This window comes from Microtus oregoni, unplaced genomic scaffold (assembly GCF_018167655.1).
Source record: "Microtus oregoni isolate MIOR12 unplaced genomic scaffold, Mior012 000043F_ref0000047, whole genome shotgun sequence".
Classification (NCBI taxonomy): domain Eukaryota; kingdom Metazoa; phylum Chordata; class Mammalia; order Rodentia; family Cricetidae; genus Microtus; species Microtus oregoni.
Window position 1 is genome coordinate 11,986,577 of NW_024543210.1, and position 14,838 is coordinate 12,001,414.

The window sequence follows — 14,838 nt, forward strand, 5'->3', positions numbered from 1 at the left end:
ATCTTCCTGTTTACACACACTGGCCTGTGGGTTGGCCAGAGAAGAGTGGGAGAAAGCTCCAACCCCATCTGCTGCTTGCCGTCGGCTCGTGCATTCTAGAGAGAGTCAAATCTGACCCAACTGCTTTAGGCATCTGGGGAGGGAGTTTCCATTCCTGGAACTGCTCTGGTCTCCGGGTCCAGGGCTCTGGGGGAAATGGTGAGATTTCAGTTCTATTCTCTTTCAGTTAGCAGCTCTCAAAGGAATACTGCTATAGGAGACATTATCTGTGCTGGAGCAGAGAGGTCACAATACCCAGCATCCTCACTGCTAAGTACCTCTTCTGGGTTCCTCAGTCCACCCTCCACAGACACCAGCAGTGGCAGCTAACTCACTACTATGCAGACAAGCCAATTCGGGGGCACCGTAACTCCTAAGGACCCTAACACAGAATCACTTATTACTGGCTCTGGCTGTAGCTGTAACTATTAAGGTGCAGGTGTTTGAAGACACTCCTCAGTGATGAACCTTATAACTCAGTCAAAACTAGATTGAATTGGAGCAATAAGTAACCCCTATCCAAATCACAGTGCCATAAAACAAGGGCAAGAGCTTATCTCATAGTTAGCCCTGGATTCAACCCTTGGCCCCAAATAACAAAAATAAAAGTAACAAACATAAATGACCAGTACAAATTTATTTTATGTTCATAAGATGTCCAGGGAGAAGGGCCTGAAGAGACGGCTTCCTCAGGAGAATGTCTCCTATGCAAGCATGGAGATTGAGTTCAGTCTCTAGGATCCACATTTAAAAAAAAAATAGCCAGGCATGGTGGCACACACCTTTTCCCAGCACTTGGGAGGCAGAGGCAGGCTGATCTCTGTAAGTTCAAAACCAGCCTGGTCTACAAAGTGAATTCCAGGGCAGCCAGGGCAGCTACACAGTGAGATCCTGTCTCAACAAAATGAAACAAGACAAAACAAAAAACCCTCAAAAAACAAAAAAAAAACAAAACAACAAAACTCAGCCAGGCTCTGATGCCAAGTCTGGAGTGGTAGAGACAGGTGCTAGGGGTTTGCTGGCCAGACAGTCTAGCCAGATCAGTGCAGTGGTTTGGAAGAACATGCCCCCCCAAGGGAGTGGCATTATTAGGAGGGGTAGCCTTGTTGGAGTAGGTGTGACCTTGTTGGAGGAAGTGTGTCACTGTGGAGGCGGGCTTTGAGGTCTCATATATGCTCAAGCCACACCCAGAGTCTCAGACCACTCTGTCGCCTGCACAAAATATAGAACTCTCAGCTACCTCTCCAACACCAAGTCTGCCTATACGCCGCCGTGTTCCACCATGACGATAATGGACAGAATCTTTGAACTGTAAGCCATCCAATTAAATGTTTCCCTTTCTAAGAGTTGCCATGGTTACAGTGCCTCTTCACAGCAATAGAACCCTAACTAAGATGATCAGTGAGCTCCATTCTTCTCAGGGAAAGACCTTGGCTCAGAAAGGAAGTGGGAAACCATTGGGGAAAGCATCCAAGGCCAACCTCTGGTGTCCACATTCATGCGCATGTGCACACGCCTACACATGTACACACACACACACACACACACACACACACACACACAGAGTATTCTTAAAATTTAGTAGGCGGTTGCTTTCTGGCAAGCCTCTTCCCAAGTGATGACAGATTCAAATCCGTCCATGAATGGACTCTGTTACTGTAAAGATTGGTAGAGAGATGTCGCTGGCTTTTCCCTGACAAGTTAACCCAGCTGGGAAGTTCAGGAAGTTGGGACCACTCCTAGAAAGATGTGCCCATCTTAACCCATGCTAAAGGAGGAAGAGGAGCAATTATCCCTTTAATGAGATACTGTATTTTTTCCTTCCTAGAATCCCTGTCTCCTAGTCCCAGGGAGCAACCCTGAGGTCCAGCTGGCTCCGCACACCCTGAGTCCTGACTCAGAAAGATACAGCTCCCCCTTTTCCCTTTCCTTTCTCTCTTTCAGGTGCTGAGTAGAGCCTACACGTTCTTTTGTTGTCCCTGCAGGCTTCCTTACTCTGTCTCTAAACCCCCACTTTCCCTGCTACCTTCTAGTGTCTGCCTGCCACCATGTGGATGACCTCCATGCCAGCTTAACTTAAATGACTTCTTCCCCTCTCATCTTTCCCATCCCCCAACCCCCCAGGTACCTGCTGAGATGTACAGTTTTCCTACCATGGAGTTTCCTTTTTAAGCTCCAATAATATCATCCTCAAGTTCCCATTTGAGTCTGTGGGACACCCCAGAATTTTCCAGAAGCAGTTCCATAGTTGTGGGATTTCCCCTACCCATCTACTCAAGTAAGAGACGAAATGTAGAGAGAACCCCACATGCAATTATGGCCACGTATGGAAGTGTTCGATAGCCCTATTACTCATATTCCATTAGCCTGATCCTGGTCACATGAGTCCCAGCTGCATGGGAGGCTGGGAAATGTAGTTTTTCTAAGTGACAAGCAGAGGAGAGTTGAGAGTGAGCCAATCTCATCTGAACAAAATCTACTTCTTCAAATGTGCTGTCTGCATCAGAAGCTACATGATGTCATCTACCTTGCCCCAAGGACCATATTCCTCTGTTTCTGTACTTCTGGCAAGCGCATCACATCTCTGATGTAGAGAATACACAAGTTGGTAAGAGGCCACACATTCTCCATCCTGTCGAGAGAGCAATGAACTGCATGGAGAGGCCAGTGGAAGTCATGTGTAACAGGCAGGAAGTAGTAGATGCAAGGGGCTGGGCCAACTTGGGGTTGGCATGCAAGGGGAGACAAGAAATGAACTCAGGGGAATGCCTTTCCTAGCTAAGCAACAGGGTGTCAGCTGTGCACAGGACATCAGGGACTAAGGAGCTGACCCACTTGGATAGAGCGTGCTACCTCAGCGAGCCAGACCCACCAGCTTGCTTGTGAGTGTGTCCTGTTTCTCAGAATCCCTCTCCACAGCATCCTGGAAAGCCCACAGATTCTGTTTGCCTAGTAATGGCTGGATCCAGGTCTGTATCCCACCCTGGGTGACACCACAGTTCCCTTCAGGTCATCTCTTGTTCTCCTGTCACTGATTTTTCAAGTGGTAGCCATCACAGACATGAACACAGACCTTCCTCCTAAGAGCAGACATGATTAGGACAAGGTCTGAGTGGGAAATTACGGTGTGGGATGGAATAACTTTAAAGCAAGGTCCTGGGAAGCCGAGCACCAAAAGTCCTTGGTTGTGAAGGGGTCTCCCCTGCCCTCCTTTGAACCTCACCTCAGCTGTAGGTGCATCTGCCTGCAGGGGATGGCATTTGAGTTCCCCACTCCTAGTCTACGAGCCCTCTTTACCTTCTCTGCACTTAATTGGGTCTTAGCCTTTTTCTCAAATAGCTCAATCACCTTCCCATACAATTCTTCCACAGCAAGCATAACTAATAACGAGTCTGTTCTTCAGCTTGCTCAGTGCTGGAGTAGAATTCTGGTATTACTATTGTAAAAGTCAAATCCAAGAACATATTCCCCAAAACACGAATCCTAAGGTTGTTGGCAGCCTTTCCATGGTGATGGCAGTTTCTCTTGTAGCTGTCTTTGATTTTAATTGTTAGGTACCCTCTTGATCAGAGTCCCTTGTGGTGTAGAATTTGTTGTGAACAAAAATGATAACTCAAAGAGACCTGGGCAGCAAGGCTGCAGAGCCAAGGTGTGTTCACTGGGCTGTGAGGTCTCAGGTGGAGAACTGGCCTTCATTTTGAGTGTCTCCCATACGCACAGGTTTGGACCATGAAGATATGAACCCTGCAGGCAAGAACCCTGGCTAGAATAGCAAATGGAGAGCAGACACTAAAGTTCACACTGAAGTTGCTTCTCTCTTTACATTTATGCTTTATTGGAGTGTAACATCTATACTATGTGTTCCTTCTTTACAATGAATGCCCCTAAAGAACCATACCAGACATGTTTAAAGAAACAAAACAACATTTAGTAGGCTCAGATCCCACACAAGTTGTCATCCTGATGTCAGGATGAAGCATATAATGGGGTATGGTCAGTGGCTCAGTTTCTGCTTTTGCTGAGAAGTGTCGGGCTGGAGGTTGTGAAAGATCAGGATGAGCTCTGAGGTTTGCCTGAGCCCTGAGCAGGTCTGGCTCGTCTTTGAGCTCTACTGGCAAATATGGATTTCTTCCCACACAAAGAAGGCATAGACTCTGGCTAGGGTTGTGTAAGAAGGAGTGAATAGAACTGAGGGACAATGGGTGCGATGCCCGCAGGGACCTTGTGGGAGATCCCCTTCAAACAGTAAATGGAATACTGTTAGAAAAAGAACGCATTTCAAAGGTATACACATTTTGTTAGTCATGGTGAGGACAAAGTCCCAGTGTTTTAACCCAACACCCCATGTGTGGGTGTAGGCACTCCAGCCTCTCTTTATTAGCCCAGGTCACGGCAATGCCTGTTCTTATGCTCTGCCCTGCAGTTAACTGTTGACGAGTTATTTCTTAAGTAGCAGGCAGAAAGATTCTCAGAGCAGACACAAGGGTGGCTTGAAGAAGCCAGGATGAGGGGTGGTTAGAGCAATGGCTCTGGTATCCTGCCTAGACACAGGCTGACCGCTGGGTAGGAAGCTGGCACACAGACAGCACGCTGGTCACTTGTGCTCTGTGGTGGCATCCACCAGCTTCTGGATCATCTCATCATGAACACCGGAGAAAGGCAGCCCGTCTACTTTCATGCCCACAATGCCTGAGATTCCACTCCGGACTTGGTTCTGCACCAGGATGCTCAACATTTTTTCTTCCTGGGAGGGGAAAAAGGGAGATAAAGAAGAGATAAAAGTCATGTGGGAGAAGGAAGAAAGGATTGCATGAATCTCTAAGTAGAGAAAGAGCTTTGGATTGAGATCTCTCCATCTTTCTCTGTCTCTGTCTCTCTGTATTTCTCTCTGTCTCTCTCCCTGCCTCTGTCTCTTTCTCTCTCCTTTTTCTTTCTTTTTTTTCTTCTTCCTCCTCTTTTTTTAAAACAGGGTCTCTGTAACCGTGGCTGTCCTGGAACTTACTACACAGACCAGGCTGGCCTCAAACTCATAGAGAGCCATCTGCCTCTGCCTTCCAAGTGCTGGCGTTAAAGGCATGAGACATCACACCCAGGACTGTGCCTCTTTTTAAAAAGTAAAATTTGGGGTGAAAATATTAACTTACTGGAAAGCTCCTTATGAAAATCCAAATCGAAAGCTTGATGTGATGGCTCACACCTGTCATCCTAATTCTGGCAGGGCTGAGGCAGGAGGATTACAGTGCGTTTAAGGCCAGCCTGGATTAAGCACTGAGCTCCAGGCCAGCCTGGGTTACAGAGTGAGACCCTGTCTCAAACAAAAGCAAAGGATTTAAACGGGTCAGCTGTTTCTTTGGGCTCTTATCATCACGTGACTGCATTTCACACCCTGGCCGAGGCCTGCGTGGTCCTAACACATACCCGAGGTGCAATCCTCCCACCAACCCAGTCCCTAGGCATGCCGTGGGTGAGCTCCATGGGTCTGCTTGCGGCAGAAGGCTCTCCTGACACGCTACTGTTATCCTCCTGAGGGGTGTGTGTGTGTCCTGGTCTGCTTTCTATTGCTGTGATAAACACCATGACTAAGAGCAATGTAGTGGAGGAAAGGGTTTGTTTCTGCTTACAGCTCTCAGGTCACGCTCCATCACTGAGGGGAGTCTCAGGACAGGAACTCAAGGCAGGAACCTGGAGGCTGGAACTGAGGCAGAGGCCTTGGAGGAGTGCTGCTTAGCAGTTTGCTCCCTATGGCTTGCTCAGCCTGCTTTCTTATACAACTCAGGACCACCTGTCCAGAGATGGTACCACCATATTGGCCAGGCCCTCGCACATCAATCATCAATGAAAAAAATGTCCCACAGGCTTTCCTACAGGCCAGTTTTATGGAAACATTTTCTCAGTTGAGGTTTCCCCTTCCAAGATGACCCTAGCTTGTGTCATGTTGACCACCCTCAGGAAACAATCTAACAAGCACAACACTCAATTCTGCTGCTGCCACCCCCATTTTCCACCATGGGCATGGGAGCAGTTAGAGGGAGAAGAGCCATGGAGAAAATGCAGCTGGTCCCCAAGAAGACTTTGAGGTCACAGAGATCTGATATGGCAGTGTCTAACCGCTCTGTGTCTTGGAAATCTCTTCTGTAAGATGGGGGCGTTGTTGATTGTTGAAATAGGAGCAGCGGGGCTGTGTCCCGCCACCCAGCCGCCCGCACGGCTAGCTTTATACCCAAAATAATTACACGGAAACTGTATTCTTTTAAACACTGCCTGGCCCATTAGTTCCAGCCTCTTATTGGTTAGCTCTTACATATCGATCTAACCCATTTCTAATATCCCTGTAACACCACGAGGTGTCTTACCAGGGAAGATCTTAACCTGCGTCTGTGTCCAGAAGGAGAATCATGGCGACTCCTTGACTCAGCTTCTTTCTCCCAGCATTCTGTTCTGTTTACTCCGCCTACCTAATTTTATGTCCTATTAAAGGGCCAAGGCAGTCTCTTTAACCAATGAAATTAACACAAGCCAGAAGACTCTCCCCCATCAGTTGATACTGGTGGCAGCATGCCCTCAGAAGCTGTTGTGAGGATCCAAATGAGATATTGGTGGTAAAGCACCCAATGTGGCCCTCAGCACACAGTAAGGATGATCTGGTTGCCAAACTACAGTGCAGAAAGCCCAGAGCTTGCTCTCCTTAACTCACTTGCTGGTTAAGGGGTCAGGGGTTGGTCCACCTCTTTTCCTTTCCCTCCAAAAATAAGGTCCCCAAGAACTAACTGTCTAAGTCACGAACGTGGCTGTCCTTGATGAAGGCCACAGGCAGGAGGGGTCAAATCAAACACCTTCTCTCTCCTTCCTCCACCAACAAGAAGGAACTGAAGAGACGGAGAGCAGAAATGCAGACATCAAAGGCTGCCACCTTCCTGGTGAGGCGGGGGCCATCCCCTCTCCATCAGTTTTCCTGAGCACCTGCTGTGACAGTCTCTGACCCAGGGATTCACCGGTAAGTTGACAGGTTCGAGCCCCCAAGGTGGTCCCAAGTTAGATGAGTGAGCAGGGACTCACAGTATATAGAATCACAGCACAGAGAACACTGAACTCGGTTTACTAAGGGGCCCCAGGGAATGCTTTCTGGGAAATTACTACTATAGACTGAAGCTTTGTAACCCTTCAAATTCACAGCTCCCAATACTTCAAATAATATTTGAAGATGGAGTCTTGTGGGGGTAATAAGGTCATGAGGGTGGAGCTCTCATGATAAGACTAGCACCTTTATAAAAAGACGAGGGACCACATGCTTCCTGTCTCTACCACATGAGGATACAGTGAGAGGCCAGCCATCTATACGCCAGGAAGAGCATCTCCACCAAGGCACCGACTCCACTGGTGTTCTGGTTTTCGTCTCTTTAAGAGACAAGCCACGCCCACTCCCGGCGACCCCTGCCCTCCTCCCGCCATCTTAGATCTCTCACTGTCCCCTGTGGGCGTGCGCGGGGATCTTGCAGTATTTTTAATAACTGGCATCTTAGTGTTGGACTTCCCTGCTTCTAGAACCGTGAAACTAAGAGCTAGCTGGTGAGGTCTCCCAATTTATGGTGTTTTGTTCTAGCAACCTGCACTGACTGAGACACAGGGCAACTGACTGACATTCGAGGAAATTAGAGAGGTGAGCCGCGCCAACAGCCTTGCGGACAGGCACCCCAAACTTCAAATACTTGTGACAGGGAGCCGGGGAGACGGCCCAGGCAGTACAGTGCTTGCCATATAAACATGAGACTCCCGTCCTCAGCACTCACGGAAGAGCCGGAAGGCAGAGACAGGAAATCCCTGGGACTTGCTCCCCACCCATTCTGGCCTAATTGGTGAGCTCCTGATTTAGCAAGAAACCCTGCCTCAAAAATAAGGGGTGGAATGATTGAGGAGGACATTTGATGGTAGCCTCCTGCCTCCGCATATATGTGAGTACACATGCAAGTATACCACAGACATGTACACACATGAATATGTATATACGCGCGTGCGCGCACGCACACACACAAATACACACGCTCATACTGGGGAAATTGTTGGCAAGTGTTTTCTGGAAACTGTCTCCTTGTTCCTGCAGTGGCCTTTCTGTTCTACCCGTGGGTGAAGGCAGATGCTCCCCCTGTGAGAGGGAGGTCCAAGCACATTTCCACTACTTTGTCAAGAGCCCTGGCTGGGGCTACTAAGCCCCCACAGGCATTTCCCACCCTTTGTTTGGGCTCCATTCTCCCCCTTTTCTCACTCATTACTCATATCCTCTCTTTATGGGGCAACGCCATGGGGCCTTTTCCTCCCAGCACACTGCCTGCCCTCATGGTTCTCATCCTCCTGGGACACGGAAAGGGCTGCGGGCTGCGGTGTCCTCAGGGTGAGTGTGAGGAGCCAACAGGTTAGGAACTGGCTGGCACCCAGCTGCTAAGAGCCACAGGGACCGATTGCCTGGTCCCTAAGAACTGAGCCAATTGCCACTCCCAGCAGATTTCCGGGAAAGGACCACAAGATCTAAGAGGCTAAGTGGAGGGGGCAGCTCCTCCCGGCGGCGGCGGCGGCGGCGGGAGCAGAGCTGGAAGCTGCAGAGCTGTCCAGGCTGAGGCGACAGTGAAGCGGGGGAGGGGGACGGAGGACTGTAGCAGGCGCGCCTATAGGATCGCTGCGCCGATGGAGTCAAGGTGGATGGAGATAGAGGTCCCAGTGGGCTTAGAGGCAGGTGGTGACCTGCTAATGATTCTAAAGCATGGTGGGCTGATATGCATGGGGAAAGATGTCGTTTTTAAACAAGTTGGGTTAAAAAAAAATTAAATAAAAATGAGTTGCAAAGTCGAGCATACTTAGAGTTCTAAGTACTCAGGCAGTCGAGACAAGGATTGCTTGAGTCAGGATTTCAGACCAAACAGAGAGAGAGAGAGAGAGAGAGAGAGAGATCCATCTGGGTGCCCATGTCACTCTGCTGTGTTCCCCAAGTTTCTTCCCCAGGGGCCATGTCTGAGTTGTCCTTGTTTCCCAGAAGGAGCCTGAGCCTGGCCCCCAGGAGCTGCTCAGCAAATGCACTTCTGCTTGCGCCTTAAAAACACGCCGTTCCATTTCCTCCTTGAGAACGAGGCATTGTTAATAACCTCTGAAGAACTGGGCATCCGTGCCAAGAGGAGAATTTTCCATCCCCAGAGGGTGTGAGGCTGTGGGGGTTGGCCGGGTGGGGTTCACACTTTGTGTTTGTGTGACTCAGAAATCATGTGGGAGGCTGCCCCCCATGATTTCCAGTCCAGACGCAGGAAGTATCAAGAAAGAACAGAAGGCCCTCTGGGTCCCCCAGGAAGACCGTTGCCCCCATGAAAATGTCACTTGAGTCTCACTCCCACCTCTCCCCACCCCATGCCTCAGCATCCTAAGGGGCCGAGAAACTTCTGGGCCACCCGCAGAAAGCCCAGAGTCAGGATCAGAGAGACCCCAGTTCCCACTTCAGCTCTGCCTCTTATTGAGTGGTCTTGGTACTACCTACCAGAGCTCACCAGCTCCCTGTTCTGCAGAAGTAATAATCCAACCCAGGGAGATACTGAATTCAACAGTGGGAGGAAGAGACAGAGAACAAGAGAACAGAAAATACACAAGACAACGTGAGAAAAAGAAAAGGGACTACAGGAAAAGAACCTCTAGACATGGAGGTTTGTCGGGAACTGGGGTTCAGGAGCACCAGCTGGGAGACATTACAGTTGTCTGTCCTGTCTTAAACGGACACACGGACCTAGAAACCGAGCTAGTGACCAATAGGTCTCAAGGTGTAAACACCTCAGAGAACTGGTCTGGAATCTCACTCATCTGGCCACCGCCATGAGGAACCAGGAAGACAGGCTTAGCCACTTCCAGGTTGCTCTCTCTGCTTCCTGCTTGTGGTGGAGGATGTGAGATCTCAACTTCCTGCTGTAGTCCTTATGCCTGTAGCATGATGTAGCATGTAGCCTCTTCCACTCCCTCCACCGGCCACCACCAGCGATGGACTCTTATTCCCCTGGAACTTTAAATCAAAGCAAATACTTTCCTCTGTAAGTTGCCCCGATCATGGTGTTTACTCACAGCAACCAAAAAGTAGGACACTCGCCAGGGCCTCAGACCAACTTCCTGTGTCTCAGATTCCGTATGGGGCTACCCAGCAAGAAGCTGATACTTCATCTGTACCCTGGAACCTGGTCCCACCCCTTCAAGAAGTGCCCACAGTGGAGAGATCTGGGTTTAGAATCAGGGTTAGTGAGCAGGATGGCTCCAGGATAGTTATAGAGACTGAGGGCTGAGGGAGGGACGGCCCATCAGGCTGCCTCGTTACTAGTCAGGCTCAGCACAGAGTTCAGGGCTGGCCACTTCCCAGGTTGCCCCATGACATACCCAAGTTTCCTTAAGACATTTAAGGGTTGCTGACCTTCCTTCATCCTGGCCCACAAGATGTGTCTAGATCAGCGTGCGGGGTCTGTTGCACTGCATGTGGGGTTTGGTTTGCCTACCCTGAGGCCCTTAGACAAGCCTATGGTAGGCCCTGAGCTCCTTGCTCAGAGAAACTATTTACAGAGTTGATTTTGAAAGCTGTTTTGGGTTTCTCCCTGTGGATCTCGGACTCAGAAGCCCTCCTCTAACATCCATCACACCTGAGCCTACAGTCCTCCCTCCAGGAGCAATCTTACACAGCCAGGGTCCAACTGAACCAGGGTCATGCCCTTCCCCCCTGGAATTGCCCCACCCCCATCCAGTGGATTCCTTCCTGTCTACATCCACCTACAGGACTCTTTCCCCACCTGATCCGCCCCCCCCCCCCCCCAGCATGTGTGCTACCCAAGATGCTTCAGTGGCTTCACTGAGCTGTCAGTTCTGTGAAGAGAACAGAAAGGATCCCCACCCCCACTCTTGACCACAACCCAGATGATGGCTTCCATTCAGTACTGAATGGACCCACTTTGCAGACAAAACCTCATCTCTGAAGGGGAAAGAAACTTGCTGAAAGTCAAACTAGGAAGGAAGGGGTGCTCCAAACACCCTTCCTTTCGTAGGACCCAGGACCAGAAGGAGATCAAAGGGTTGTGTTATTTTGTCTTCCAGACTGATCCAGCAGGGAGACAGTCCCTCAAACATAGTTTTGCCTTTGACTTCATGGGTAGCATGGTGGTTGATGTGGTCATATGGTTTGGAACTCAGACCTACTTAATTCGCATCAAACAAGAAAGCTGCCTCTGGGCCAGTGGCCTGCTACAGTGTATACAATGTATCTATTACCTTAGCAACAGATGGCAGGGCCCGAGTCCAGCTCTGCTCCCCAGCTACCCTGGAAGACCGAATCGCCCTCCTCAGGTAACGCTCATGGACATCACATGAGTTTAGAATGTATAGTGCACAGGCCAGGGCATAGCCTCCCCAGTTAGAAACACCTAGAATGCAAAAGAAAAGAAACCATCATAGAACTGTAGAGATCCTGTGGTCCACCGGCTGCCTCCAAGCAACAGAAGCCATCTCAAGTCATCGGCATGGACAGGAGACACTGGAGTCACCTGAGGACTTGCTACACATTCTTGGGCTCCAGTTCAAACCTTCTGAATATGATTTATGTGGGATTGTTGGGGAGCAGGTGAGTTTTAGTGAGCCCCATAAGTAAGTTTGGTTTACGCTGGAGTTTGGGGGCTATTGCTTGAAGTTATAACCTGCTAATGACTGTTAGAGGCACTGTACCTAGAAAGCCGTTCCAGAATTCCCCACAGTAAAGAACTGTCCCAAGGACTGATTCCATCCCTTAGGGTACACAGAAGCCTGTCCCCTGGGGGATTAGCGGACAGTCCATCACGTGAGGTTTGGTCACTCCTTTATGTCTTGAAGACCATTCCTAAGTCATCCTCAGACTTCCTTTCCTAGTCTGTCAGCCAGGCCCCAGGGCTCATTCCCTGGGCTAGAGATGATTTCATTCACTCTGCTCTGACACCTTCTTGAGTTCTCCATCCTGTCAAAGACTGATGGAGGTCCGCTTAACTCTAGATGCTGTGCCATCATTAAGGAAGAGGGGGTGGTAAGGCAGCTCAGGGGATGGAAACTGGCTGCCAAGCTCGATGACCTGACTCCAGTCCCAGGACTACCTATGTGGAGGAAGGAGAGAAGTGACTCCTGCAAGTTGTCCTCTGACTTTTATGCACACACACATGCGTGTGCATGCATACAACACAGCACACTAAATGATTATTTCTTTTAAAGAAAGAGGATCATCAAATTGAAGGGAGAAGTGTGCACATAGCCAGCCTCAGGGGAAGATAATCAATCAATGAGATACTTCCAAAGGATTATGGGAGCATGGAAGAGAAACCAGCTATTCTGATTGGTTCGGCAAAGATTCACAGAAAAGAGTCATACAATGTGGATACTATGGTAGAATTTAGCTGGAGACAGTGGAGCTATGGGGTGGGAGAAGCTCACCCAGTGAGCACGAAGGGACACAGCCACCCCGACCAACAAAGACTAGACGATAACTATGAGATTGTATGTCAATGATCCTAAGATAGCTTTTTGCTACATATGCATATCTGAAATTAGCACATGCCTGTGGTCATAGCTGACAGTTATCATTGGCAAGCTCTTTAGTGCTACACAAAACAGTGGTGACTTGAATCATCAATGGTACTCTCAAGGGAAAAGAATATCCTGCTTTGGTTAAATATTTCAGTCTGCTGTCCTTTTGCATATTGTGTGACATAGCTCCGAGAGTCCTTAAAACAAGCCCTGATGAGACATAGTGTCATTATCATTATGTGAGCAACGTAGAAACACAGCTACTTAGACACAGAGGGGTAAATGTCACACAGCAAGTAAGCTGGGGACTGTGATGGAACAGGCTGTTCCCTCCAGAGCCCACATTCCTTTTCTTTTAAAAATTATTTTTAAGTGTTTAATTGTGCTAAAATCTGCATGATATAGCCGGGCAGTGGTGGCGCACACGTTTAATCCCAGCACTTGGGAGGCAGAGGCAGGAGGATCTCTGTGAGTTTGAAGCCAGCTTGGTCTACAAGAGCTAGTTCTAGGACAGGCTCAAAGCTACAGAGAAACCCTGTCTCGAAACACAAAAACCAACAAATCTGCATGACATGCATGTGAAAAAAGTGAACGACTCCTTCACATTCTTATATCAGACACGGAGAGTCATGTGACCGCCGAGGGCATGGGTGCCTTTCTCTGCCAGGACTCTAACAGTTCTTCTGTAGCAGATACCTCACCCGAGGTGTTCAATCTAATTCAGTTTTGATGCTACGGACCATGACTATGCCAGGTTCCATGGACTGGCCTGGGCTCTCATCTCCTAGACTGCCTCTTCCCCACTTGATGGCAGTGACTTAGCCCCCAGATGACTTACCTTAGCCTCTGACTGACTGTACTATACGTGTATGTGTGTGTGTGTGTGTATACACACACACACCAGGGTTCCCGAAAGCTCTCGCTGGATGGAATTAATTTGCTTCAACAGCCACAGGGGAAAACACACTGTTTTATTACAGAGGATGCTATGAAAGATCCAGATGAAGAGCTAAACGGGCAAGGCACCCAGCAAGAGGCCTGGAGCTCACCCTGGATACTCAGCCCACCAGAAACAGCATCTGTCTGTCTACTTGGGAGCGCTCTGAACTCTGTCCTTTTTGACTTTGGTGAAGGTCTATATTAACAGAGAGGGTGGGAACCCAGCAAGGCTGGCTTCTTTGGGCTCTTCTTGACCTCTCTGTACAACATCCTTCTTCCTGGGTAGGGAGGAGGATTCCTCTGAATTGAATCTGGTCCTATGACCTATCAGACAAGGGCTGATTGGAGAATTTCTTTATGGCTGACTAAAAGTGGGAGAAGATTCTCACTTGAGGGAGGAGAAATTCTTGTTTCTCTGATCTGCCTTGGAGAGGGAGTTATCTGAACCCAGATCCATGGATGAAAACAAGCAAATTACCTATCTGTCTCTCTGTCCGTCAGTCTGTCCATTCATCTGTTTGTCTATCATCTATCGACCTCCCTTTCTATCTAACTTCCTATCTACTTTTCTGTCTGTCTGTCTGTGTATCATCTAAAAATATCACACTAGAATTCACCACTTTAGCCATCTTTAAGAATATAGTAATAGTGTTAAAAATATTCCTATCTCTCTTTCATCTGTCTATTATGTCTATCTAAAATATCTATGTAGCGTGTTTCAGACCAGTCAAGGCTACACAGTAAGACCTTCGTTAGGTGGGGAGACAAAAGATATCTAAGAATTGTGTTCACCAACGTAACCATCTTTAAGTATCTATCGATCTATTTATCCAAATTATCATCATTTGTGAGAATACAGATGAGCAGAGTTGAACATATTCTCATGGTACAATTCCAAAGCTCATCCCCAGTCTCTGCGCAAATGTGGAAAATAAAAACATGTTTCAGAAGCTGTAACAAAGGAAAAGGCGAATTTAAGATCTTTGTTCACTGGTTTAAAATGATATAGGCTGGTTATGCACTGAGGATGAAGTTGACATGCAAGCTGAAAGTGCTGACTGTTACAGTGGGTGACACAGCACATTTTTGCCTGTATCCGTCACCCTGCACCACCTCCTTCTTAAGAGTGCCTTCGGTCTTACTATGACATCATCTTTCCAAGTAATGAAATGTAAAACCCATGCTATATTTAAGCAACGGCGGTCGCCATCGTCCCTGGATCATAGGGTACATGGTAGGGGCTGGGAGAGATGAGCTGGGGACTGTGAAAGGCAGCTAATTTAAGCCCCTGCGCTGGGGGGCCCCGTGTGAGGT

General features: G+C 48.6%; 1 protein-coding gene across 3 annotated transcripts in view; it reads right to left on the bottom strand.

Annotated features, from left to right (window-relative positions):
* Positions 1 to 3,856: 3,856 nt before the first annotated feature.
* Dglucy (D-glutamate cyclase) overlaps positions 3,857 to 14,838 on the bottom strand; it is a 78,167-nt gene continuing 67,185 nt past the window's right edge. For all 3 annotated transcript variants that reach the window (XM_041633256.1, XM_041633257.1, XM_041633258.1), the window contains 2 exons: positions 11,311 to 11,462; positions 3,857 to 4,783 (listed from right to left, as the gene is read on the bottom strand). In XM_041633256.1, coding sequence (XP_041489190.1) covers positions 4,634 to 4,783; positions 11,311 to 11,462 — 302 coding nt within the window. In that variant the 3' untranslated portion in view covers positions 3,857 to 4,633. The remainder of the gene's footprint in view (positions 4,784 to 11,310; positions 11,463 to 14,838) is intronic.